This window comes from Schistocerca piceifrons, chromosome 3, assembly GCF_021461385.2.
Source record: "Schistocerca piceifrons isolate TAMUIC-IGC-003096 chromosome 3, iqSchPice1.1, whole genome shotgun sequence".
NCBI lineage: Eukaryota > Metazoa > Arthropoda > Insecta > Orthoptera > Acrididae > Schistocerca > Schistocerca piceifrons.
In genome coordinates, this window is record NC_060140.1 from 306587573 (window position 1) to 306613343 (window position 25771).

General features: G+C 40.1%; 1 protein-coding gene and 1 non-coding gene across 2 annotated transcripts in view; one reads left to right on the plus strand and one right to left on the minus strand.

Moving 5' to 3' along the window:
- LOC124788341 (grpE protein homolog, mitochondrial) overlaps window positions 1–16862 on the minus strand; it is a 52951-nt gene extending 36089 nt beyond the window's left edge. Inside the window, exons 1-2 of the mRNA XM_047255601.1 lie at window positions 16587–16862; window positions 16254–16449 (exon numbers count right to left, since the gene is read on the minus strand). Coding sequence (XP_047111557.1) covers window positions 16254–16449; window positions 16587–16678 — 288 coding nt within the window. The 5' untranslated portion in view covers window positions 16679–16862. The remainder of the gene's footprint in view (window positions 1–16253; window positions 16450–16586) is intronic.
- Window positions 16863–23929: 7067 nt separating this feature from the next.
- Window positions 23930–24004, plus strand: Trnas-cga. The gene has a single exon. It is a non-coding gene; the product is annotated as a tRNA-Ser (tRNA).
- Window positions 24005–25771: the final 1767 nt, after the last annotated feature.

Here is a 25771-nt window from a genome sequence, read left to right on the forward strand (position 1 = left end):
CGACAGAAGTGCATGACAAGTTTTGGCAGCCAAAAACTGAAAGCCGTGAGTGAGAGCCCGTGACTGCGCCTTCCGTATAGCTCCCTGCAGCCACCATTAAGCCACAATAATGGAAGAGGAGCAGAAGGAAATACAAAAACCGTCAGCATGTAGGAGGAGAGACACTGATGATCCTACCACTATTGCGAGACCATTGACGGCAATTAAAAAGAGTGGGACATTCAGGACAGAGCCCTGCAGGACCCCATTGTCTCATATACAGACTGCACTGTGGAAAGCACTGATGAGAATTCTTAAAGTGCGGAGCAACAACAAGTTCTGTATAAAAATCAGAAGCTACTCATGCAGAGTAGCAAGGATGTGGTGTCGCCAAGTGGTATCGTAGGCCTTCATCAGGTCAAAAAAGGCAACAATAAGGTGTAGTCACTGGGAAAAGGTTGATCGAATAGCTCACTCCAGGTGCACCAAGTTGTCAATGGCGGAGCGTCCTTGGCGAAAACCACCCTGGGATGGAGCCAGAGGTCCCCGAGACTCAAGGAGCAAACAACCGTTGGCTCACCATATGTTCTAGCAGCTTGCACAGAACACTGGTGAGGCTGATAGGACGATAGCAATTGACATCTAGTGGTTCTTCCCGGACTTTAGCACTGGAATGATGATACTTGCCATTGCTCCAGATGCGGTTGAAGCTGGCAAGGAGTTAGCATTGGGAACACGCTGACGGATGTTTCAGCATTTGAGAATGGAGGCAGTCTGGGACAGAGGATGTGTCAGGACAGTCAGCAAGGGCACTGACAAATTCCCACTCACTGAAGGGAGCATTACAAGGCTCAGGATGGCATGGAGCAAACGAAAGGTGTTATCTTCCACCCTCTGTTTGAGTAGATGAAAAGTTGAGTGGTAATTCCCAGATGCAGAGATGCAAGCATAATGCTCAGCTAGACACTCTGCAATTACATCTGGATTGGCAGATACAGATCCATTTGTGGAAATTTCAGATATACCTGTAGGTGTCTGATAGCCGTAAAGTAGGCGGAGCTTGGTCCAAACCTGGGAGGAGATGGTTCGCATTCCAGTGGTGTAGACATAGCATTCCCAACACTCCTTTTTCCTTCGTTTGATGAGACGAACGTGGGCACAGAGCCATTTGAAGGCAATAAGGTTCTCCAGGGAGGGGTGGTGCTTATGAAACTGGAGGATCCGCCTATAGACTGATGGTCGCAGCAATTCCGGCGACAACCACAGCACCGACTTCTGCTGGGGGCAACTGGAGGAACAAGGGATTGCCGATTCAGTCACGACAACAGTGGTATTAGTGATGGCATGGATCACTTCATTGATGGTGGCATGCAACGGTTACTCAACCTTGGTAGTAGTTGTGAAAGTGTTCCAGTCAGCTTTGGGAAGAGCCCACCTGGGCATGCATCAAGATGGGGGATGCTGGGGTAGGGACAGGAAGAGTGGAAAGCGGTCACTAACACACAGGTCATCATGTGCTCTCCCCAGTGGACAGATGGGAGAAGACCAGGATTGCAAACAGAGATCAATGGCTGAACAGGTGCCATGTGCCACACTGAAATGTGCGGGGACACCTGTATTTAGGAAGCAAAGGTTGAGTTGAGTTAGTGGGTCCTGAACATCTTTGCCATCACCAGTAACCTTGGTGCCACCCCACGAAGGATTATGGGCTTTAAAATCACCCAAAAGGAGGAAAGGTGCGGGGGGAGTTGCAAAATGAGTGCAGCCAATACATGAGGCGATGCATCACCATCTGGAGGGAGGTAGATGTTACAGATGGTAATTTCCTGTGTTGTCCTCACCCTGACAGCCACAGCTTCTAAAGGTGTTTGAATGGGCACAGGTTCACTACAGACAGAGGTAAGGACAAAGATGCAAACTCCAACTGACAGAGTGTCACAGGCACGACAGTTTTTTTAGTAAGCTACAGACGGCAGGGGCCTACACTGCAGCAAACCAGGTTTCCTAAAGGACAATGCAAAAAACGTGTAACGCTTAAAAGTTGATGTAACTTAGCTAGGTGGGAGAAAAAAACTGCCGCAGTTCCACTGGATGATGACACCTTCCAGAATCGGGGAAGGCATGTAGTGACCAAAGAAGCAAGTTATGCGTCAGCATCACCTGCTGCCACCAGTCGAGTATTTGTATCCACTGCCATTGCAGATGAGGCATCGGTGAGATCCAGGTCCTCAGGGGACACTAAAATCTCCACCTCATCCATGGATGCAGAACCAGTAGGGAGTGGTGGTGTTGGGGCCACCAGAGGGTCCTGTTTCTTAGCAGACTACTACTTGGTGTGCTTGCCTTCTCACTTCTCTTTAGGGGCTTGCTTTAAGGACTTCTCCGAAGTAGCTTCAGGCACGAAGGAAGACCATGAAACTCTTCATCCAGCATATTTTGGCTCCTTTAGCCACTGGCGAGTGTCTGCTGTGGCATTAGTGGAGATCTCGGAAGAAAGAGACCCAAGGGACCCCTTCCGCACGAGAGGAGCCAGAGGAGCCTCTTGCTTCTCCAGCTGGGGGGGGGGGGGGGGGGTGGCACTGATGTCCCCTGAACTTGCGGGGGGGAGGGGGGGGAGGTGTATTGCTCCCGAAGTAGGTGCTTTGGGAGCAACTGAAGAAAGTCGGCCGGTCCAGGGTATAATACAGCATAATTTTCCACTCCTTTTGGGGTACTGTGCAGTCTGGCGAGCATAGGGAGTGGTGCTCTCCACAGCTGATACAAGTGGGAGGAGGCGCATATGGAGTATTTGGATGCAGTGGACGTCCACAGTCTTGATGTGTGGCACTGGAATTGCAGTGGGAAGACATGTGCCCGAATTCCCAGCACTTGAAGCACCGCATAGGGGTAGGGACATATGGTTTAACATCACAGCGGTAAACCATCACCTTGACCTTTTCAGGCAATGAATCACTCTCAAAGGCCAAGATGAAGGCACCAGTACCAACCCTACTGTCTTTGGGTCCCCTATAAATGCGCCAGATGAAATGAACACCCCGCCATTCTAAATTGGTGCAAAGCCCATCATCAGACTGCAAGAAGAGGCCATGATGGAAAATAATCGCCTGGACCATGTTGAGGCTTTTATGGGGAGTGACGGAAACAGGAATATCACCCAGCTGGTCACAGGCGAGTACGGCCCAAGACTGGGCTGGGGATGCTGTCTGCATCAAGACTGAATCATCTCTCATCTTGCACTGTGACTTCCCCAAACTTGTCCTCGAGATTTTCAACAAATAATTGAGGCTTTGTAGGTCGAAAGGAGTCCCCATCCATTCTGTTACAGACGAAATACCGAGGCGAATATGGCTCTCTTCTTTCTGTAGCCCTATGTTCCTCGCATGTTGTAGCGAGGGATGGAAATGAGTTAGGGTCATACCTGTCAGCATTGTATTCAATCTTTCCCTTCTTAGGGACTGCTGGCACCATTTGGTCACAAGCAAGAGATGACTTGGTCCGCTTCATTGCGGGTCATCCGCCCTGATGCTACCCACTCTGATCAGGGGCTCTCCCCTTGGGCGCCACTCAGTCACAGCAAAGGCCACCTGGCATGAGGGCCATTGCCGGGGGTCCTGATGCCCCAAGAACACCGGCATCTACTCCTTGGCATACGTGGGGTATTTAAAGCTCAGACATCAGCAGTGCAATCCCTGTGTTGTCAGGGGGCTACCACCAAATGGGTACATGACGGTCCCACTACAACGAACTGGCTAACGTGCTGGATATTGGGCGCAGAGAAATCCAATATTGTCATGGGGGCAAAAGAGGACACGAGACAACAGAAGAAGAAGAAGAAGAAGAAGAAGAAGAAGAAGAAGAAGATGATGATGATGATGATGATGATGTACCCCGGAAAGTGGCCAAACAGTTGAATTGCAGGTGGAGAATCAAAGCCATGACAAGAAGAGGTTCAGGAGATCGAATCTAATGGCACTATGGATAACTGCACCGTGTAAGGTGTCCTTCCCCAAATGACCCGCACTTCTGAAGAATTTGGGAAGGGATACTCAAACCATAAAATGGGACCTGAAGTTTTAGGGCCAGAAAGTGGGAGAGTCCTTTTAGTCCCTCTTATGACAGGCAGGAATACCTCAGGCCTATGCTAATCTCTGGACCAGTGATTAGTTTGCTCTCGGAAAGTTTTGTGACTGAACTAATTTGTGTTTTATAAGTTTTGTGAAAGGCACCAAGAAGTGCTTGTTTCTTTCTTTTTTCTTTTTGGTGACTAAAATGGCACTGATTGTCATAAGCCTTCATCATTTTACTACAGTAAAAGTCAGCTTAAATCATTTAAAGAAATGTCATCACTGGACAAAGAGCTTTTAACTTAGATTTAAATCAATTAACTGAAAAATAGCAATGAAAGTCTTAATTAGGTTTAGAAATAAAAAATATTGCTGTCCTTCACGAGTTTCAAGTCTGTGACCTTCTCCAAGAAGCTCCTAAGCTAAAACATTACGTTTACGGTCATAGAGCAGTAGCCATGTTGAGTTCAACCTTCAAAAATTTGGCTTCACATAATCTCATGCAAAACTTTTTTAATGTAAATCGATCTCTGTGATTATAATAACTGTATATGTGATGCTGAATCACGTCTTGTGCAGAAGGATCTAGTAGTGTTTGGCTACTGCTGTGTACGGAATATATGTGTGTGTGTGTGTGTGTGTGTGTGTGTGTTATTCCATGTATGATGAAATACAAAATTAGAGGGCCAGATCCAGGATTTGGGATCCAAATACAACAACAAAGAAAACTGTACAAGGTGAACTGGACAATATTGCGACAGTTTGGCAACAGCGGACAGTTCAGAAATGACATTGAGTGCTCTGATTGAAACAAACCAGCTCCAGCCCATGAAGTGTCATATCAAGTAATTTTAATCAGACTCTAGGCACTTAACTACTGACATAGTACTATTAACAGCTATGATCAACATCGTTACACTTAAAACACTACCTTGAGTGACAATTCCCTGTTCAAAATGATCACGTAAGGTGTCATTAACTTGATATCGAAAACAGCATGGTGATAGGAAGGAGACATCCTTGAAAACACAACTCGTGGAGCTGCCCAAGGATAATACAGAGTGTTTCAAAAAGAATATACGTATTGCAAAAGTTTAATTTTGTCCAAACTATTGATAGCTGTGCCTTGGCTTGGCCATTGGAGAAACAAATACATAGTCTAGTTTATATTAATAGCTTCTAGATTTCAGTTGTCTTCTGTTTTGCTTGGTAACCGTCATGTGTTTAAACTGGCTACTCCGCAGCAGAAATCATTTTGTGTTCTTGAGTTTGCGAAGTGCAATTCCGTGATTACAGTGCAAAGACGTTTCAGGCTGTGGTACCAAATTGATCCTCCGAATGGGTTGAACACTTGCAGATGGTATCGGCAGTTTCTAGATACAAGATATGTATGTAAAGGAAAGAGTCCTGGCCACCCTCATGTTCCTGAAGAAAATGTTGCACGAATACAAATGCTTTCCAACGTTGTCCTTCAAAATCAACTCCTCGTGCCAGTTGGAAGTTACAACTGCCTACAATAATAATTTGGTGTGTTCAGAGATGTTGGTTGGTTATGAAGCTGCAAGAGTTACATACTGATGACAAACGCAAACGTGTGGCATTTTGTAAAGAGATTCTTGATGCTACTGACAATTATAACACTTTTGCACAACGCATCGTGCTCAGTGATGAAGCGACTTTCCATGTTAGTGGTCAGGTGAACAAACACGATGTTCAAATTTGGAGCCTACAGAATCCACATGCAGCCACTGAACATGTAAGAGATTTGCCCAAAGTCAATGTGTTTTGTACAATATCCTGATCACGTGTTTATAGCCCACGTTCAGCAGTATCTCGCTATATTATATAACTAGTTGTTTTCGAGGCTGCACAAGGACAACTTCATTTTTCAACAAGACGAGGCACCCCTCACTGGATTTGTCAAGTGCGTGAATATCTGAATGAAACTCTACCAAACTGTTGGATTGGTCGTCAAGTAGCTGGCAACGTAGCAAGTCTCAGTTGGGCTCCACAGTCACTGGATTTGACTTCCTCTGATTTCTACCTGTGGGGTTTCATTACAGACAATGTTTATGTACCACCACTCCCACAGAACCTGGAAGAGTTGAAGAACCGGATCCGTACTGCCATAACATCAGTGACGGAGGACATGCTTGCCCGAGTATGGGAGGAATTTGAGTATTGATATGATATTGCTCATGTCACTGATGGAGGACATATTGAACATCTGTACTCTGAACTTGAGAGGTTCATAAATGTGTGTGTGTGTGTGTGTGTGTGTGTGTGTGTGTGTGTGTGTGTGTGTGTGTGTGTGTACACAGTTTCATATCTATATGTCTTAATGTTTAATAAATATAGGCATTCGAAATAGGTATATTATTTTTGAAACACCCTGTATATATCCAAGTAGTATCATGGGCCTTTTCAATGTCAAAAAATATATCTAGGAGATGACGCCGATGCAAGAAAGCCTACACTGCAGCTGCTTCCACAAGAGCCAGGTTATTGAAGGTGGACCGGTCCTTCCTAAACCTACAATGAAGAGCATGTCTTTGCTAACAGCACATCGCCTGCAGCGCCTATCCTAGGCCTATGACAACATCAGTTGGACCCAAGACGACCAGAAAACCATGGCCTGGTCAGATGACTACTGATTTCACTTGGTAAAAGCTGATGGTAGGGTTCAAGTGTGGCACAAACCCATGGACCAAAGTTGTCAACAAGGCACTGTAGAAGCTGGTGGGGTTCCTAATGGTATGGGCTGTCTTTGCATGGAATGGACTTCTGAGTCCTCTGGTCCAACTGAACTGATCACTGACTGGAAATAGTTATGTTCAGCTACCTAGAGACCATTTGCAGCCAACAACAATAGAATTTATATGGATAATGCGCCATGTCTCCGGGCCACAACTGTTCGCGATTTGTTTGCAGAACATTCTGGACAAATCGAGTGAATGATCTGGCCACCCAGATCACTCACCACTAATCTCATTGAACATTTATGGGGCGTAACCAAGAGGCCTGTTCATGCATAAAATCCTCCAACGGCAACACTTTAGCAATTATGGACAGCTGTAGAGGCAGCATGGCTCAATATTTCTGGAGTGGACTTCCCGTAACTTGTTGAGTCCATGCCATGTCGAGTTGGGGCACCACGCTGGGCAAAAAGATGTCCAACACTTGCATCATCATGTACATACATATTATTTTGTACATTATTAAAATAAAGATGAATGTACATATGTATGTCACATGTATGTACTACAATTTACTTTCAATCACACACTCATTTATAAGAATGTGTTCCTCTGTCCCTCTCAATTGTCTGGACACACTAATTTGAACATTTTTCCTAGTCCCTGGAGTTTCAAATTATTGAAAGTCAATTGTATTCTTATTCAGCATAAAATTTTGTTGGAGCATACAAAAGCAGAAGCTCACAGGTTAAATACTTTTGCAAGAATGTAGGTGGTGCAAACTTGGGACTCCTATCTACGAGAGGCTGTAGTCATGGAATCAAATGATATAGTAAGCTGAAAGTACAGGGCGATTATAATTAAACTTCCAAAACTCTGTAGAAACACCACCACTGGTCAGAATGACGTCAACTTGCAATGGAATATTGTTGGAGAAGGGGGAAAAACGTATGGCAGGAAAAAAACAGTGTGAACATTGATCAACAGATGGCACTGTATGCGTCAGAATACGTAAATCAAAACACCTGTTATGCGCACGACCCACTGAAATTGGTATAAACACGCTGGGTACATGGCTTATCCTCCTTTCGCGTCTGCGACGTTCGCCATAACTTCTCAATGCTGGATCGCACTCTGCTTGTAAAGCTGTATTACAAGAATGACGATTGTGCACACATTGCTCTGCAGAAGTTCCAGGCACTGAATGGTTTGAAAAAGAGGTGTTGGTCCAATGACTGCTGTGGGTCTGGAGAAAATGATTCAGAAATTCAAAAAGACGGTTTCTTTTGGTGTGCAACCTGGTAGAGGAAGGAAATGAACTGATTCAACATCAGTGTGAATTGATTCGACATCAGTGTATGCAATGGCCCTTGCAATGAAGGAGGAGACGTGTCGTCGTATGCCAACATGTAGTGCACGGAGAATTTCCCAAAAATTGGACATACCTGTGACCACAGTGTGTAAAATCCTACGAAACATCCCTCTTTGCTATCCATTCAAAATTACCCATGTGCACGAGTTGCTTCCCATTGACCTGCCAGCAAGAGAGACGTTTGCTTTAGAATTTATTGTTTGCATGGAAGTGGACAATGATTGGCCATGGAAGGCTTTGTGGACAGACGAAGCCCACTTCCATATGACAGGATAATTATGTCAATACACAGAACTGTCGAATATGGGCAATGGAAAATCCACACGCAAATCTACCAGTACCACTTCATCCTGAAAAGATCACTGCTTGGTGCAGGTTTATGGCTCCATATTTATGGCATAGGGCCATATTTTTTCAAAGAGACAGGTGCTTCCGGTCCTGTTACCTGCACCGTCACTGGTAAGTGCTATGAGTGTCTTTTGCGCAACCACATCATTCCAGCTCTCCAACAGTGTGGATGGGATCACTTTTATGCAAGATGGTGCACCGCCGCACATTGCAAATCCAGTTAAGCAGCTGCTGAAGTGCCATTTCGGAAATGCCAGATTTATCAGCCTCCATTTCCTTTCAGCTTGGCCGTCCCAATCACCTGATTTTAATCCCTGTGACTTCTGGCTGTGGGGATATCTGAAAGACGTTGTGTTCAGTGTTCCAATTGCAAACTTAGGTGCATTGAAGGTATGCACTGCGCAACACATTCTGAAAGTGACCCCAGAAACACTTTGATCAGTTGTGGAACAATTAAAGCAAGTGATGCTTTTTTTGCAAAAAAATGGTTCAAATGGCTCTGAGCACTATGGGACTCAACTGCTGTGGTCATCAGTCCCCTAGAACTTAGAACTACTTAAACCTAACTAACCTAAGGACATCACACACATCCATGCCCGAGGCAGGATTCGAACCTGCGACCGTAGCAGTCGCACGGTTCCGGACTGCGCACCTAGAACCGCGAGACCACCACGGCCGGCGCTTTTTTTGCAGTTTTTGGCCTCAGGACAATTAAAAACTGATGTGAGTGATGCTTTTTATGCGGTTTTTTGCCACAGGACAACTAAAAGCCAATTTTTCCCATGCAATGTGATATGACCTTGCTGTGATGGTTGAGCTTACGCAACTAACAGTATCACACCTGTACATCCATGCACGCTGAGCAGTACAGTTTGTTTAACGCCAAACGTACACCTTAGGCACTGTTGTATGATTCATTTGTCATTCGTAGTCGATCACTTAAATTATGATGCTTACAACGCCATCTATTGCTACATTTTGTAACTATTTATTTTTCTTCTGACATACATTGTCCCTTTCTCTGATAATATTCTGTTGCAATTTGGCATCATTCTGACCAGTGGTGTTATTTCTACAGCAGTTTGAAAGTTTAATTATTAATCATCCTGCATATACACATCCATACAAGACGTTGTTTAACTCAGAAGCTCAACTGAACGAGGTTAGGCATAAACACAAAAAGCATGAGCAGATTGTAAATAATCAGCACAATAAATCAAAGGTTCTCATAACATGAAGGGACAAACTGAAAGGCAAGATGTATTTAATGAAATGGTGTATCATTTAGCCAAGACCACTGCAAAATGAATTACTGTGTACAAAGTCCTCAATATCAAGCAGCACCTGAAACAAGTTGGGGCTATTGCTACCAACTTCACAGTTGAATTGACTCCAACAAATGATGGAATTAAATATCAGCTGGTAGAGAAGGAGATGCATTATCAGCAACATAGTAATTAACGTAAGTATTTGATAACACTTCACTAATTCATAAGCAAACTGTCACATTTCAATCAAACAAAGGGCTCAAGCTACACTACAGACCAGTATTTCAAAACTACTAAGAACTTAGATTTGTTGACTTCACCAGCTCACAATCGCCTTTCGAACTTGACTAGATCTCAGGCAACTCTACATATCAGTTTGCCACCACAACCTGCATTCCAAAACATACAAAGAAAACTACTGCTAATGTTCTGTTTTCTTCCTTTTTGTGCATGTATAATGTGAAATGCCACATTGTAACATCATGGGACAGAACCACCATCTAGTAATGGTAGGATCGGAAGACCCAAACATAAAACTGCAAAGAAATGTTAATGGAGTTAGGGACACTACCATGCTATGATTTCTTAGTCAACGAGGACGATAAACAATGTAGCAACAGCTGCAACACGAGCACTGAATGAATCTGTTCTGCCATTTAGTGAATATGGAAGCAACTGCAAGTGCTTCTTTACTGTATGTGCAACACAGCTGTTTCATGTACAGGAAAAGTTACTTCCAGAATCATTTTTAAGATAATATGAGGGCCTGGTGCCACTGAAGTGGAATGAAAGATAAGTCATGTGTTGAGTTGGTTTCAAAAAGAAGCATTGTCTTGGGGACTACAAGCAGTGGAATTCTGATGATCTCAAAGAGTTCGGTAGCAAATGTGTTAATTAGTTCTGGTCGCAAATAAGCAAAATGATGAAACTTCCTGGGAGATAGATAAAACTGTGTGCCAGACCAAGACTCGAACCATGAAAGGCAAAGGTACCGTGTATGAGTCTCGGTCTGGCACACAGTTTTAATCTCCCAGGAAGTTTCATAACAGTGCACACTCCGCTACAGAGTGAAAATCTCATTCTGGAAGCAAAATGATGTTCAGGCTCAGCTTTTCAAGGTCATATATACAGCAGAAAAATTGCAGGGGCTTCGAAAGGGTTTTTCTCCAGGAACTGGGAAACCAGTCAATACTTAAACGAACCTTTTACACATGCAAACTGGGTGACACTACTAATAATAAAATTATATGAGGAAATCTGAGAAGCCTGTGGCAATTCCAAACATTTGGGAAAAAAGGGATAAATACCGCATGAATGGGAGCCAAAACACAAATACACACAGTAGGATATGGTTGTAGTGGAGTCTACCTGTAGAACAGTTTCTCCTGCAAATATCACATATTTTGTTGATGAAAACAGGAGAGGAAAGTACAGAACAGGACCAATTGGCTACCAGCATGTGCAAGAGGGTGATAAAGAGAGAATAATTTCTTACATGATCCTACAAGAATCTAGCTGGAATAATCAACCATGACAATTAAGAGTGGTGATGTATGGATATGACGTCCAAGAAGCTCTGTTAGAAGAAGATACGAATAGTTTTGTAGTCAGCTACCAATGATAAACAAAGAGTTTTTGAGCTGTTCTGGAAACCGTTTTCAGCTTTATCACTGGGCACCTTACAGGTAATTAATAAGGAAAGAACCATACCATTGTTGCCACTACACAGCATTAGAGCCCAGAACACTGCTGGAAAAAGCAGCGAGCCAATAAGAAAGCAGGCTCTGAGTGAGTTCGTGATGGTAGTGCTACGACTATGTGCCCCCATTCATACCTGGGTGGGATTGGCTTCTCAACACTAAGGCACAGCTTACACACAGGTACTGTGTATCTAGCACCCTAGCTAAGTAGTGTCACAATGTAAGGGAAATAATAACTTAATATTTAATTCATTTCAGTGTCCTGGCTGATAGAGGGGTAAAAAAAAGGGGACTGAATAAAGATTAGTCCATGTTAGTCATACACCCACCCATTAGTATGTCACAAAAGTATAAGAATCAAAAGTTTCAAGTTAGTTATTATTGTTGTTGTTGTAGTCTTCAGTCCTGAGACTGGTTTGATGCAGCTCTCCATGCTACTCTATCCTGTGCAAGTCTCTTCATCTCCCAGTACCTACTGCAGCCTACATCCTTCTGAATCTGCTTAGTGTATTCATCTCTTGGTCTCCCTCTACGATTTTTACCCTCCATGCTGCCCTCCAGTACTAAATTGGTGATCCATTGATGCCTCAGGACATGTCCTACCAACTGATCCCTTCTTCTAGTCAAGTTGCGCCACAAACTCCTCTTCTCCCCAATTCTATCCAATACCTCCTCATTAGTTATGTGATCTACCCATCTAATCTTCAAGCATTCTTCTGTAGCACCACATTTCGAAAGCTTCTATTCTCTTCTTGTCTAAACTATTGATCGTCCACGTTTCACTTCCATACATGGCTACACTCCATACAAATACTTTCAGAAACGACTTCATGACAAATCTATACTCGATGTTAACAAATTTCTCTTCTTCAGAAACGCTTTCCTTGCCATTGCCAGTCTACATTTTATATCCTCTCTACTTTGACAATCATCAGTTATTTTGCTTCCCAAATGGCGAAACTCCTTTACTACTTTAAGTGTCTCATTTCCTAATCTAATTCCCACAGCATCACCCGATTTAATTCGACTACACTCCATTATCCTCATTTTGCTTTTGTTGATTTTCATCTTATACCCTCCTTTCAAGAGCCTGTCCATTCCATTCAAATGCTCTTCCAAGTCCTTTGCTGTCTGACAGAATTACAATGTCATCGGCGAACCTCAAAGTTTTTATTTCTTCTCCATGGATTTTAATACCTACTCCGAACTTTTCTTTGGTTTCCTTTACTGCTTGCTCAATATACAGATTGAATAGCATCGGGGATAGGCTACAACCCTGTCTCACTCCGTTCCCAATGACTGCTTCCCTTTCATGTCCCTCGACTCTTGTAACTGTTATCTGGTTTCTGTACAAATTGTAAATAGCCTTTCGCTCCCTGTATTTTACCCCTGCCACCGTCAGAATTTGTAAGAGAGTATTCCAGTCAACATTGTCAAAAGCTTTCTCTAAGTCTACAAATGCTAGAAACGTAGGTTTGCCTTTCCTTAATCTTTCTTCTAAGATAAGGTGTAGGGTCAGTATTGCCTCACGTGTTCCAACATTTCTACGGAATCCAAACTGATCTTCCCCAAGGTCGGCTTCTACCAGTTTTTCCATTCATCTGTATAGAATTCGCATTAGTGTTTTGCAGCTGTGACTTATTAAACTGATAGTTCGGTAATTTTCACATCTGTCAACACCTGCTTTCTTTGGGATTGGAATTATTATATTCTTCTTGAAGTCTGAGGGTATTTCGCCTGTCTTATAGATCTTGCTCACCAGAGGTAGAGTTTTGTCAGGACTGGCTCTCCCAAGGCTGTCAGTAGTTCTAATGGAATGTTGTCTACTCCCGGGGCCTTGTTTCGACTTAGGTCTTTCAGTGCTCTGTCAAACTCTTCACGCAGTATCATATCTCCCATTTAATCTTCATCTACCTCCTCTTCTATTTCCATAATATTGTCCTCAATAACATCGCCCCTGTATAGACCCTCTATATACTCCTTCCACCTTTCTCCTTTCCCTTCTTTGCTTAGAACTGGGTTTCCATCTGAGCTCTTGATATTCATGCAAGTGGTTCTCTTTTCTCCAAAGGTCTCTTTAATTTTCCTGTAGGCAGTATCTATCTTACCCCTCATGAGATAAGCCTCTACATCCTTACATTTGTCCTCTAGCCATCCCTGCTTAGCCATTTTGCACTTCCTGTCGATCTCATTTTTGAGACGTTTGTATTCCGTTTTGCCTGCTTCACTTGCTGCATTTTTATATTTTCTCCTTTCATCAATTAAATTCAGTATCTCTTCTGTTACCCAAGGATTTCTACTAGCCCCTACTTGATCCTCTGCTGCCTTCACTATTTCATTCCTCAAAGCTACCCATTCTTCTTCTACTGTATTTCTTTCCTCCATTCCTGTCAATTGTTTCCTTATGCTCTCCCTGAAACTCTGTACAACCTCTGGCTCTTTCAGTTTATCCAGGTCCCATCTCCTGAAATTCCCACCTTTCTGCAGTTTCAATCAACAGTTCATAACCAATAGATTGTGATCAGAGCCCACATCTGCCCCTGGAAATGTCTTACAATTTAAAATCTGGTTCCTAAATCTCTGTCTTACCATTATATAATCTATCTGAAACCTTTTAGTATCTCCAGGGTTAGTATCTTCAATGAAGTGTTAGCTATGATTAAGTTACGCTCTGTGCAAAATTCTACCAAGCGGCTTCCTCTTTCATTTCTTAGCCCCAATCCATATTCACCTACTACGTTTCCTTCTCTTCCTTTTCCTACTCTCGAATTCCAATCACCCATGACTATTAAATATTCGTCTCCCTTCACTACCTGAATAATTTCTTTTATCTCATCATACATTTCATCAATTTCTTCATCATCTGCAGAGCTAGTTGGCATATAAACTTGTACTACTGTAGTAGGCATGGGCTTCGTGTCTAATTTGGCCACAATAATGCGTTCACTATGCTGTTTGTAGTAGCTTACCCGTACTCCTATTTTCTTTTATTCATTATTAAACCTACTCCTGCATTACCCCTATTTGATTTTGTATTTATAACCCTGTATTCACCTGACCAAAAGTCTTGTTCCTCCTGCCACCAAACTTCACTAATTCCCACTATATCTAACTTTAACCTATCCATTTCCCTTTTTAAATTTTCTAACCTACCTGCCCGATTAAGGGATCTGACATTCCACGCTCCGATCCGTAGAACGCCAGTTTTCCTTCTGCTGGAAACGATGTCCTCTTGAGTAGTCCCCGCCCGGAGATCCGAATGGGGGACTATTTTACCTCCGGAATATTTTACCCAAGAGGACGCCATCATCATTTAATCATACAGTAAAGCTGCATGCCCCCGGGAAAAATGTTAGTTATAGTCAATTCAATTATTGTTTGGCGTTGCAAGGTTCGCAAGAGTAGGTAGATGAACCACTGACAGCAAGAAATAATATATAAGTAGTTTGTAAATCCAATATATATCATTGATGAGATGACCACTGCCAGAGCACGTAGCAAGGGTGGTTTGGGAACAATGTTGGACAGGGCAACCACTGGAGGTCCACACGGCTTAGAGAGAATGGATTAGCACCTGCACGTACCAATGCTTGTAGGCGATGGCCACCTGCATCACTCTGAATCACTGCCCAGTGAGTACAATAGCACAGGGCCACAACATGATGGCACTGATAAACGGACAGTGGCAGCAGAAGCTTCCAAAGGACTACCAGGACCCACCTGGTTAGCCAAGAATCGGAGCAGTAATGGTTTGGTTAACTGACCACAAACAAATGGCTTGGTGGAGCTATGGTTGTGATGGGAGGATTGTGTCCATTTAACTGGTGAGCAATAAGCATGCAACATTAGCTTCGCCTGGTCGCTTCAACACCAAAAATAAAATCAATTAGTTACATAAAGGGAATGAAAGACTAAACACATGCAAACTGAGTTAAATTTATTTAGCGGACAACTCCTTGCATTTTTAGCAGCGTATGTATGATATACAAACGTAACAAGCACTAAAATAATCAGACTCTTCCACTATATAATTTGGCTTTCTGAAATAATCTTGTAGTTTTAGTTTTTATAACAAGAAATGCACTAAATATGGTGCAAATGTCTACATATGGGTAGAAAATATAAAAATGTGTTACCACAATCTCATTCAAACCTTGGGCTACTGACAGTCAGAGAGAGAGAGAGAGAGAGAGAGAGAGAGAGAGAGAGAGAGAGAGGTGGGGAGGGGGCAGGCACCATGTCCTGTCAGTATAACACCCTAGCCCACAAATGCATCAACACAGACTGACAACCAATGTAGTTTGGACACTGATGTCAATCTCAAACATTTACTGATTTCAGCGCCACAGCCTGAAACGAAGAGGACATGGCTACTAAACAACAATATGACGCTCAGCTTGACTTTGAATACAACACTTGGGATAATATTTCTCAACAAAAATTAGAAACGGACAGGTTTTAAGCTGGTGTCAACATGAAAGTTGGTTTGAAAGCAACAGTGCTTTGCTAGGCAAGATCCTGCAATTACCCTCCCCCCCCACCCATCTTTGCATTTTGACTTTGCCAGTTATACTGCCCAAAAGATTGGATCTATTGTCTGTCATTTTACCAAACAGTCACACCGAACAGAGGTAAACATGTTGCTACAAGATCATTTTATCTTCAAATAACTGACAGGATAGTCCACAGTCGTCAAAGATAAGATCAAAGGCAACAGTCGAAAGATGAACGCAATGCAGACAACTCTTGATGACAACAAACATCTGAACATTAGGTTAATTACATAAATCATTTGAATCTGTGACAATGCAAACTAGTGAACTTACATCCAATGTTTTGTTTTCCTCTGTCAACCGCGAAACTTCTTTACTCAGTTTTTCAATCTCCGATTTCAGGTTATTGCTTGAAGTATCCGTTCCTGGAGGCGTCGGATCTGGATCGGTTTTTTTCCCTTCATATGCCGCTGTGCTGCAAGTTTTCCACTGCTGACGATTGCGGGGAACATACTTGAGGTGAGGAAATCTATAAGAACCAGAAAACGCACCTATCAAATGTTTACGCAACATGTAAGAAACATTTCTCATACATATGTAAAACATATATGCCATGAGTTCTGTTCTCTGATAGCACATTATGTATTTCGTTTTTTAAATGAATACCTCGATGTTACAACTGTTGCCTGTCCATTAATACTTTCCGTAAACCCACATGCCACCCTCAGGCCGATACGCAAGCCGGCAGCAGCCATCATCGCCTTGCTGAACTTTAAACAGGTCAAAGCTAATCACGAAAACTGTTAGTTCCATCGGTTCCATCTGTACAGTGAACCCATTGGGAATCCTCAAATATCTGCCCTATCATATTTTGCGGAAATAATTATCTAGTCGGATGTGTGCGATATCAAATGAATTTTAGAGCTGACGTACAAAAGCAGAATTAAGTCCACAGCGAAACACAGATCAACTCTCTACCATGACTATTTCAGCGACAGTTGAAAGTGAGGAAATCTTACAAGAAATTATGTGACCGCTCGGTGGAACTATTCAACAAACAAATCTCACAAGAACACCCTGTGGACTGAGTTTCTTCGATGTTATTCATATCTATAAGATCAATATCCAGATAATTTCCTAAAACAATATGACACTTCTCTTAAAATCAATTAAAAAGCGCTTTTGAATACTACAGCATTTCTAATGCTATTAAGTATAAAAACCTGCAACATATTAACGAACTAGTCGGTAGCTCAGCGCATACGTTAATCGTGTTGTAGTCATAGGGTGTTTAGGATTCACTTTCTTACTTATTAACAAACGGAAAAATAAATAGCAAATATTGAATCACATATTTTTAAAATAAAGATAACACCTTTTTATTTTTAACTGTCGATCATATGAAAATAAATCAAAATTTGATAAATCTTTTTATTAAATGGCAAAAATCATATACATAGATAATACCAATCGGTCTATAGAAATAAAAAAATCTGTTTGATTTTCTGTTTGATGTTTCACACTTTTGTACCAAATTTTAAGTTATTGTGAATGCTTGCACTTTCATACAAATAGTAATTTAAAAATGATGTCATTTTTAATAAAAACTGTGATTATATATTTATTACATAATTGTTCCATTTTTAACAAATATGGAATTCAGGAAACTAAAAAAGGATACTGCTATAGATGGAGTCACAAACGATGGCTGTCAAATTTAGACTTGTTCTGTGCACCTACGTCAAGCACTCTCCGACAGTCAATGAACTTTCAGAAGTGTTCTTAGTCTCCTGCTGTGGATGTCATAGCCAGTGCGTGCATTAAATGTCATCATAGAGAATTATTTAGTGGCTTATTATTCCATTTGTTGAGAGCTATTATGGCTGATAGTGGTGGGAAAAGAGGAAGTCTAGACAAGCAAATGAGAGACATAATTTGCAGGATACATGCTTTCATGAATCCCAAATAACGATTATGACCATACCGCAATTCTCGCTTGGAATTGGCAACAATGTACTCCCCACTTGCGTCTTGACCTGCACAAGCCACCATCGTTCATGGAATGGACTATAGTGAGAGTGACTTCAGAATCACAACCCATATAGGATAGGTGCTGAGCTACTGACGAATTTGTAACTAAACTGCACATATTTTTGTGTCTAAAAGTACATGGAAATCTTCTAATCTTCAAAGCCTTTTTCTTGAGTAATTTTTTTAATTGCGTTGTACTACTTTGGGAAACTGATGTCTACTTACCTTCATTTCCTAAAAGTGTGAAGAAAAGTGGAGAGGGCAACTCTGTAAGATCTTCTTACAAATAAAGCTTTAATATGTAGCGCACAAGAGTCTGTGAGAAGAAAATAACATTTGAAAATAATCAAAAAAATGCAAGTTCATTTAACTCCAAGAGGTGGTTAACACTGAAAATAGAGCATGGAGATTCGCTTATATTAATAACGGTGTCTAAAAAAATAAGTCGAGAGGAAAGGCAATAGTGAGTCTCCATAAAATCTCAGCCACTCCTAATTCATGTACTGAGGTACAGATTTCAACAGCCAATGAAGAAAGGTATAGACCGCAAAACTACTAAGTGGGTATGTTCGACACAGTAGGACACAAATTAATGAGTAAACAATATTGTCTACACAAAAAATCAACAACATCCCACATACTACATGCATTTGTATAAATTAGCAAAAAAGATTAAGTAATATTGAACAACAAATATTAAAAAAGGATAGCTGAAAAAACTAATTACTCAAAAAATAATGAACCAGGAAGCGGCAAAGCACCAGTGACTAATAGCTCTAATATAAAAAGATTGATAATCTAAGGTAAATTTTGAATTTAAAAATTAAACTAGAAATTCAATATCATAAAATTCATTATTATTATTTTTAAGTGTCCATTAGAAGATATAGAACTCTTATTTTAATTTTTATTTCAAAAGTTTTCTTAAACAATAAATCAATTTAATTTCAATATCCATAAGGCACTGTAACATAAGTTTCTAGAACTAGTCTTTTATCATACTGAAAAAAAATTTTTTCTTAACTTCCTTCATGATTAAATTTCTAGTATCAGCATCTCTGGTTATCTGATTGTACTCTAATTGTAACTTTTCTTTCAATTCACTCTCAGTTAATCTCATCATAGATTCACTATTCAATTTTTGAATGTTCTTATAATTTAAACTGAATCCCTTTACCTTCATCACTCTGCTTTTATCATTTTTCTTGAAATATAACATTTTGGTCGAGCCGAAGCCCAATTTGTAATCCATTAATTATCTCCTAATTCCTCTGTCCATTCACCTAACATGCAGTTATTGTCTACATTGATTTCACCAGCATCGATATATACTACATTATCTGTATCAAAATATAACATTTTTCCTAGCTTATGTAACCTATCATACAACAAAACACTTACAACTGATGTGGTGAATGCTGTTCTAAAAATATTTGTGGGTGTATTATTTTCTACATAATAGTCCATGAAGCTGTACTTCATCTCAACCATTTTCTCAGTAATAATAACTTTTTGGTCCAGGTACATCCATTTATTACCTCATATTTCATCTATCCATTCACCCAACATACATCCATTTTCTATAGTGACTTCACCGTCACTGATGTATACTACCCTATCTGTATCAAAATATTTAACATTTTTCCCAGTATACATAACCTATCAGACAACAAACACCTTGTTTTTGATTTGGTGAATGCTGCTATAAAAATATTTGTAACTGTATTACTTTCTAGATAACAATCCTTGAAACTGTAGCCCATGTGAACTATTCTCTCAGTAATAAAATTTATATCTGTATTATCAACTTAGTCATCCAGTAGTATCACATAAAATAGTTTTAAAACTGTAGCCTACTCAGTTTTACTCATATTTTGCCCATGCTCAAATTTTCCTGTAATGAATTCAAATATATCTTAGCAACAGCTTGATTTCCTGGCCTTTTATTTGTATTATTAGGATCAAAGTCAATATCCAATTTTTCTTTAACTGTTTTAGTATACATCTCATCATTTTCAAAATTTGTTTACTGGTTTGAGATTTTATTTTCATAAAATCCTTCACGTATTTTTAAGCACTGTGTTTCTACAGTCCCATACCTCATAGACACCTAAAATATCCCATTTCTACTGTTAACTTTACTTCAGCAGTTACCCAAGTTCCAATAAAACTTCTTTCATCATCATTCCATTTGCAATTATATATTTTTTCTTCTGGAAAAAAAGCAGTTTTTAATTTTTATCGGATTTCATTCGTACTGCCAAAACTGAATGACACAATCCTCATTGTGCTAATATTTTACATTTTATCGATCTATACTATTTTTAGTATAATATAGTGGTCTACAAATTTTTGTTGATTGTCGCTCAGGATAATAATCACAATAATGCACAGCTGGATAAAGACCACACACATCATCAAATCTTATTTTTGTCTTAACACCACCTGCTTTAGCTCCTGATTTTGTCATATTTGTTTGACCACCATCGAAAGCACCTCTTGGAGTTCATGGTCGACAGCTTTAGGTAACTGTTTCAATTTCCTAAGTTTTTTTACACTCTGCTGAGTTAAGCCAATCACATTCTCACATGTCCACTAAATTATATCCGTAATTTCGTATTTCTACACTTCTTGTTAATGTCCTTTGACATCCATTGAACCTATGTTTTTATTGTTAATTGTCTCACTTTTAAAACTTTTGTACAACCATGCCAAAAACGACCATGGCAATGACAAGCAGTATTGGTTTCTTCATCAAATAATCTACTTGTATTCATGCTATATTTACTTCAACACCATTAAGTGTATGTTGAGTATTACTATTGTTTAAACTGTTTAAAGAAGCAATTGATCCTTTACTATAATTTTCCTTTTGTTCTTTATCCAATACACACGTCATCCTTCAGGCTTAAATTTACGCTGTTGAAGTGAATATTGCACATTTCTTTCCTTTTATCTACTTTATGTACCCAAAAATATATAGTAAGCATATGTTATATTTTTTATAATCATTACATTCATATTTTCTGACTTGAAATATTTTATCTTCTTTCGGTCTTCCACTATTATAACCAGATAATCTTCCTAAAGATGATGTTTAGACTATAAACCATCAAATTTAAAATAGTTTTATTGGCACAGTGCTTCGATGTAGCAATTTAAACAATTTGTTTTTCCTTCATATGTACCACATGATCCACAACTTTTTGAAATATGACATTCCTTTCCCTTTTCTTCTAGTTGTTGTAATGGTGATTTTCTTTATCTTTTAATTTTATAGTTTCTTGTAGTATTTTATTCACTATATTTTCTGATAGTTGGTAAAATCTATTTTGTTACTCATCTGTGAGAGGCATATTTGCTTTAAAAATCAACTTGTACAGTCCAGATTCATTGAGAATAATATTTAAATTTTGAGACAGTTGTGAATCAGGGCATTTGCTGAGATCATCGAAAAATGCTTTATCTTCATTAGCTACATGTATTTGTACATCATTTTGAGGTTTCTCATATTCTAAAATTTTGGCTCCGTCTTTAGCTTTAAACCAGGATTATTCTCTTCATCAATTAACAGAAACAATTTATCAATTAACAGAAAAGCTTGTTGTTGACAAGATCTACAATTAAAACATTTATCTAGAATGATAATACATTAGATAAAATATTTCAGGCAAATTCTATGGCAGGCTTAGTCAAAATTTCATCAAGGCAGCTTCATTGATAAATATGATTTTTACATGAGTTTTCTGGACATCTCTCCTAGATACAATAATCTAAATTTTAGCATGTCATTATCATCAACTTTTTTATAATAGCTTGTTTTGTATTTTCATACTCTAAAAACTTAATCCAAGTTTATTGATAAATATAATGTTTTTTCATTTTGTGTCACAAAAGTCTCTGAAATGCCCCATAAATATTATAATGTTTTAGTATCATCTACATCTAGACCATTAGTATCATCTACATCTATATTATTTCTAATTGCTTCATCTATATATCTGTATAGTTCAAAAATGTAGTGAATAAATTTGTTTATGTAAAAGTATCCATAATTATAGATGCAAAATTATTACAAAAAGACGTGAAACTTTATAAAACTTAATGGTTTAAAAAGTAGCTGAAACTAGGTATTTGAAAGAAAAGTGAATTGACAGCAATAAAATGAAGAGTGCAAACAGTTTATATGAACACTTTTTCTAGGTCACAATAACAATGACTTCATTTATTTATATAAATTTCTATTTATGAATTCGAATTTTGCCTGATGTATTTAAATCTAATTGTCTCTGTAAATGGAAGCATGCAAAAAGTGTGAGAACTGTTGAGTACTAAAGTCGACCAATAACTTTCATTCACACAAATATACTAATGATAAATATAAGAACTCATGTATGGACTGCGTTAGTGAATATCATAAAAACTGTATGAAGGTAAACAAATTATGTGTGTATCCGGAAAATATGTTTCAATACGTTATTAAAAGAAAATTTGATAATAATTCCAAGTGATGAACATCCTAAACTACTGAAAAATTATGAAGAGAAAACAGGATGTAAAAATGTATTGGTTGTCAAGAAATTAAACGTTTTAGTTGCTATTACATAAACATTACATCTAGCAACAAGCTTTCAAGCATATGGAAAGTGTGTCTTCAGTATTACCATAAACAAAAATGGAAATTAAATAAAACTAATGGAAATTAATTAATCACAGCATTTGAAATTTCATCAACATTAGTTTTACAAAAATTTCTTAAAATTTTATTGACATAAATAGAGGATAAAATGGCTCAGACTTTGAGGGATTTTACAGTTGCTCAGCTTTGTGATTATTCTAGAAGGAGTAATTTAAGGGTATATAGCAGATTTTAAAAACATGATTTAATTAACCTAATTACTTCACATAATTTACCACACCCTGTGAAAACTCTCAATAACATGATAGCAGTTGAACTCAAAAATTTAGTTAAAAGTAATAGCTTCAGAGGCTACTGCAAATTAGGGAAATCAGAGTTAATTAGTTCCCATTTCATCCAAAATTATTCCAAAAGACTAGATCAAGCCCAAAACGTGTACCTAATATAAATTATTTTTCCAATTTTGACGATGATGTGTTTGAAAACACAGAGCCACCAAGACGAGAAAAAATACTGACATTAGATCAAACAGTAAACTATTTGAGCAAGAAAAAGAAGACAATCCACCAAAAATGAAATTATTTTTTGTTTTAGCAACAAGATCTAAACTTAATGAAAAATTTAAAGCAATGTCTGTTGACTATAAAATTGTCTTCAACGATGCTAATACTAGTAAACAAACAGATTACACAGGGTAAAGAAAATTTTGCACACTAAGACTACATAGTGCTATTCCTCACATACTAGCTACACAAAAATGACTGTCACAAAATTTCGTCCTGTGCATATTTTCAGCAATAAATGGATATTAAACATTGAAAATTTGGCAACATTGTAATCACATGTCCGGTAACTATCTCCACCAGCATATAGGAGTAGTGCTGTATGTCGCGCGGTCGCGTGGTTCCAGACTGTAGCGCCTAGAACCACTCGGCCAGGAATGCTAGTTCTGCAGGGTTCGCAGGAGAGCTTCTGCAAAGTTTGGAAGGTAGGAGACGAGATACTGGCAGAAGTAAAGCTGTGAACAGGGTGTGAGTTGTGCTTGGGTAGCTCAGTTGGTAGAGCACTTGCCCGCGAAAGGCAAAGGTCCCGAGTTCGAGTCTCTGTCCGGCACACAGTTTTAATCTGCCAGGAAGTTTCAAATCAGCGCACACTCTGCTGTGGAGTAACAATCTCCTTCTGGAAACAGCCCCCAGGCTGGGTTAAGCCATGTTTCCGCAGTATCCTTTCTTTCAGGAGTGCTAGTTCTGCAGGGTTCGCAAGAGAGCTTCTGTAAAGTTTGGAAGGTAGGAGACGAGATACTGGCAGAAGTAAAGCTGTGAGGACGGGATGTGAGTCGTGCTTCGGTAGCTCAGTTGGTAGAGCACTTGCCCGCGAAAGGCAAAGGTCCCGAGTTCGAGTCTCGGTCGGGCATACAGTTTTAATCTTCCAGGAAGTTTCATATCAGCGCACACTCCGCTGCAGAGTGAAAATCTCATTCTGGAAACATCCCCCAGGCTGTGGCTAAGCCATGTCTCCGCTATATCCTTTCTTTCAGGAGTGCTAGTTCTGCAAGGTTCGCAGGAGAACTTCTGTAAAGTTTGGAAAGTAGGAGACGAGATACTGGCAGAAGTAAAGCTGTGGGTACCGGGCGTGAGTCGTGCTTCGGTAGCTCAGTTGGTAGAGCACTTGCCCGTGAAAGGCAAAGGTCCCGAGTTCGAGTCTCGGTCAGGCACACAGTTTTAATCTGCCAGGAAGTTTCATATCAGCGCACACTCCGCTGCAGAGTGAAAATCTCATTCTGAGTTGATTATTGCAACCGATATTCTACGCGAGTATAATGCAATACTGGATCTAGGACGTGGTACAGCGACATTACGTAAGGATAAAAACATCATGCTTCGTTTCATTGATAGGGCAATACGAGCGCAAGTCCCGGTGTGGTGCCTTAAGATCTGCACAGGTTCAGACGACTGGCATTTGGTGAAGGAGAAAACAGTGCTGAGAGATGACAGAAATTATCGCTATGACCGAGACGACACCGAGGACGACGTCCGACATGCGATACAAGAGAGGGTTTGTGGTACTGACAATAGTACCAAAGACGAGAAGGCAGAATTACAAATCGTGCTACTGAACAACATGGAAGTGTTCTGATCTGAGACAGGAGCGATCAATAATTTCCAGTATGCATTCCGTGTCAAAGAACATCAGAAGTTCTTCCTCCCACTTTATCCCATTCCAGTCGCATACAGAGAGAGAGTCCGAGCAGAAGTACGGAGGGTGCTGCAAGAAGGGATCATTCAAACTGGTGTGTCCACATACAATAACCCACTGCGAGTAGTTGAAAAGAAAGATGGATCGATAAGTCTGGTACTTGATTTGAGGCGGATCAACACGATAATCTTGCCAGAAACAGACCGTCCGGAGAAGGTGGAAGATCTCTTGCAAAGATTTCATGGTGTCAAAGTGTTATCGTCCATTGACCTCCGTTCAAGTTTCTGGCAAATTGAGTTACACCATTCGTGTCGTCAGTACACGGCTTTCCTAGTTGAAGGACACTGCTACCAGTTCCGGCGGTTGCCTTTTGGCCTCAATATATCGTCCTCAGCATTTATCAAGGGTTGAACGGAATTTTGTCGGAGAGTCTGAAGAATGACATCACGTCCTACGTTGATGATATCGTCTTTGCAAAGCCCTCCTGGGGCGAACACAACAAGGTCCTTGGCGAACTACTAGGAACACTAAGGCAACATGGTGTCACAATTAATTTAGAAAAATCATGTTTTGGAACTAGGAAGGTGGATTTTCTTGGGCATGTAAGTTCAGCAGAAGGAATTGCACCTAATCCGGAAAAACTCGCAGCTATAGCACAGTTCCTGAGGCCACGGATCTGGAAGGACCTCAGAGTGTTCCTGGGTGTCATAAATTTTTATAAGAAAGAACGGAAGAGATGGTGCACCAAGGTTTTGTGCCTTAACAGGAAAGAAGACACCGTGGCTATGGGACGAGGCAGCGGATCATGAATTCAATTTGCTAAAAAAGGCTCTTGTAGAGGCACCCATCCTATCTCACTCTGACCTAACAGCGGATTTTTGCATGTGGACTGATGCAGCGAAAACAGGTCTTGGCGTAGTAATATTCCAGCAAATCATGGAAGAGTCCTTACGAAATCCTAAAGGAATTATTCAGTAACTGAGTT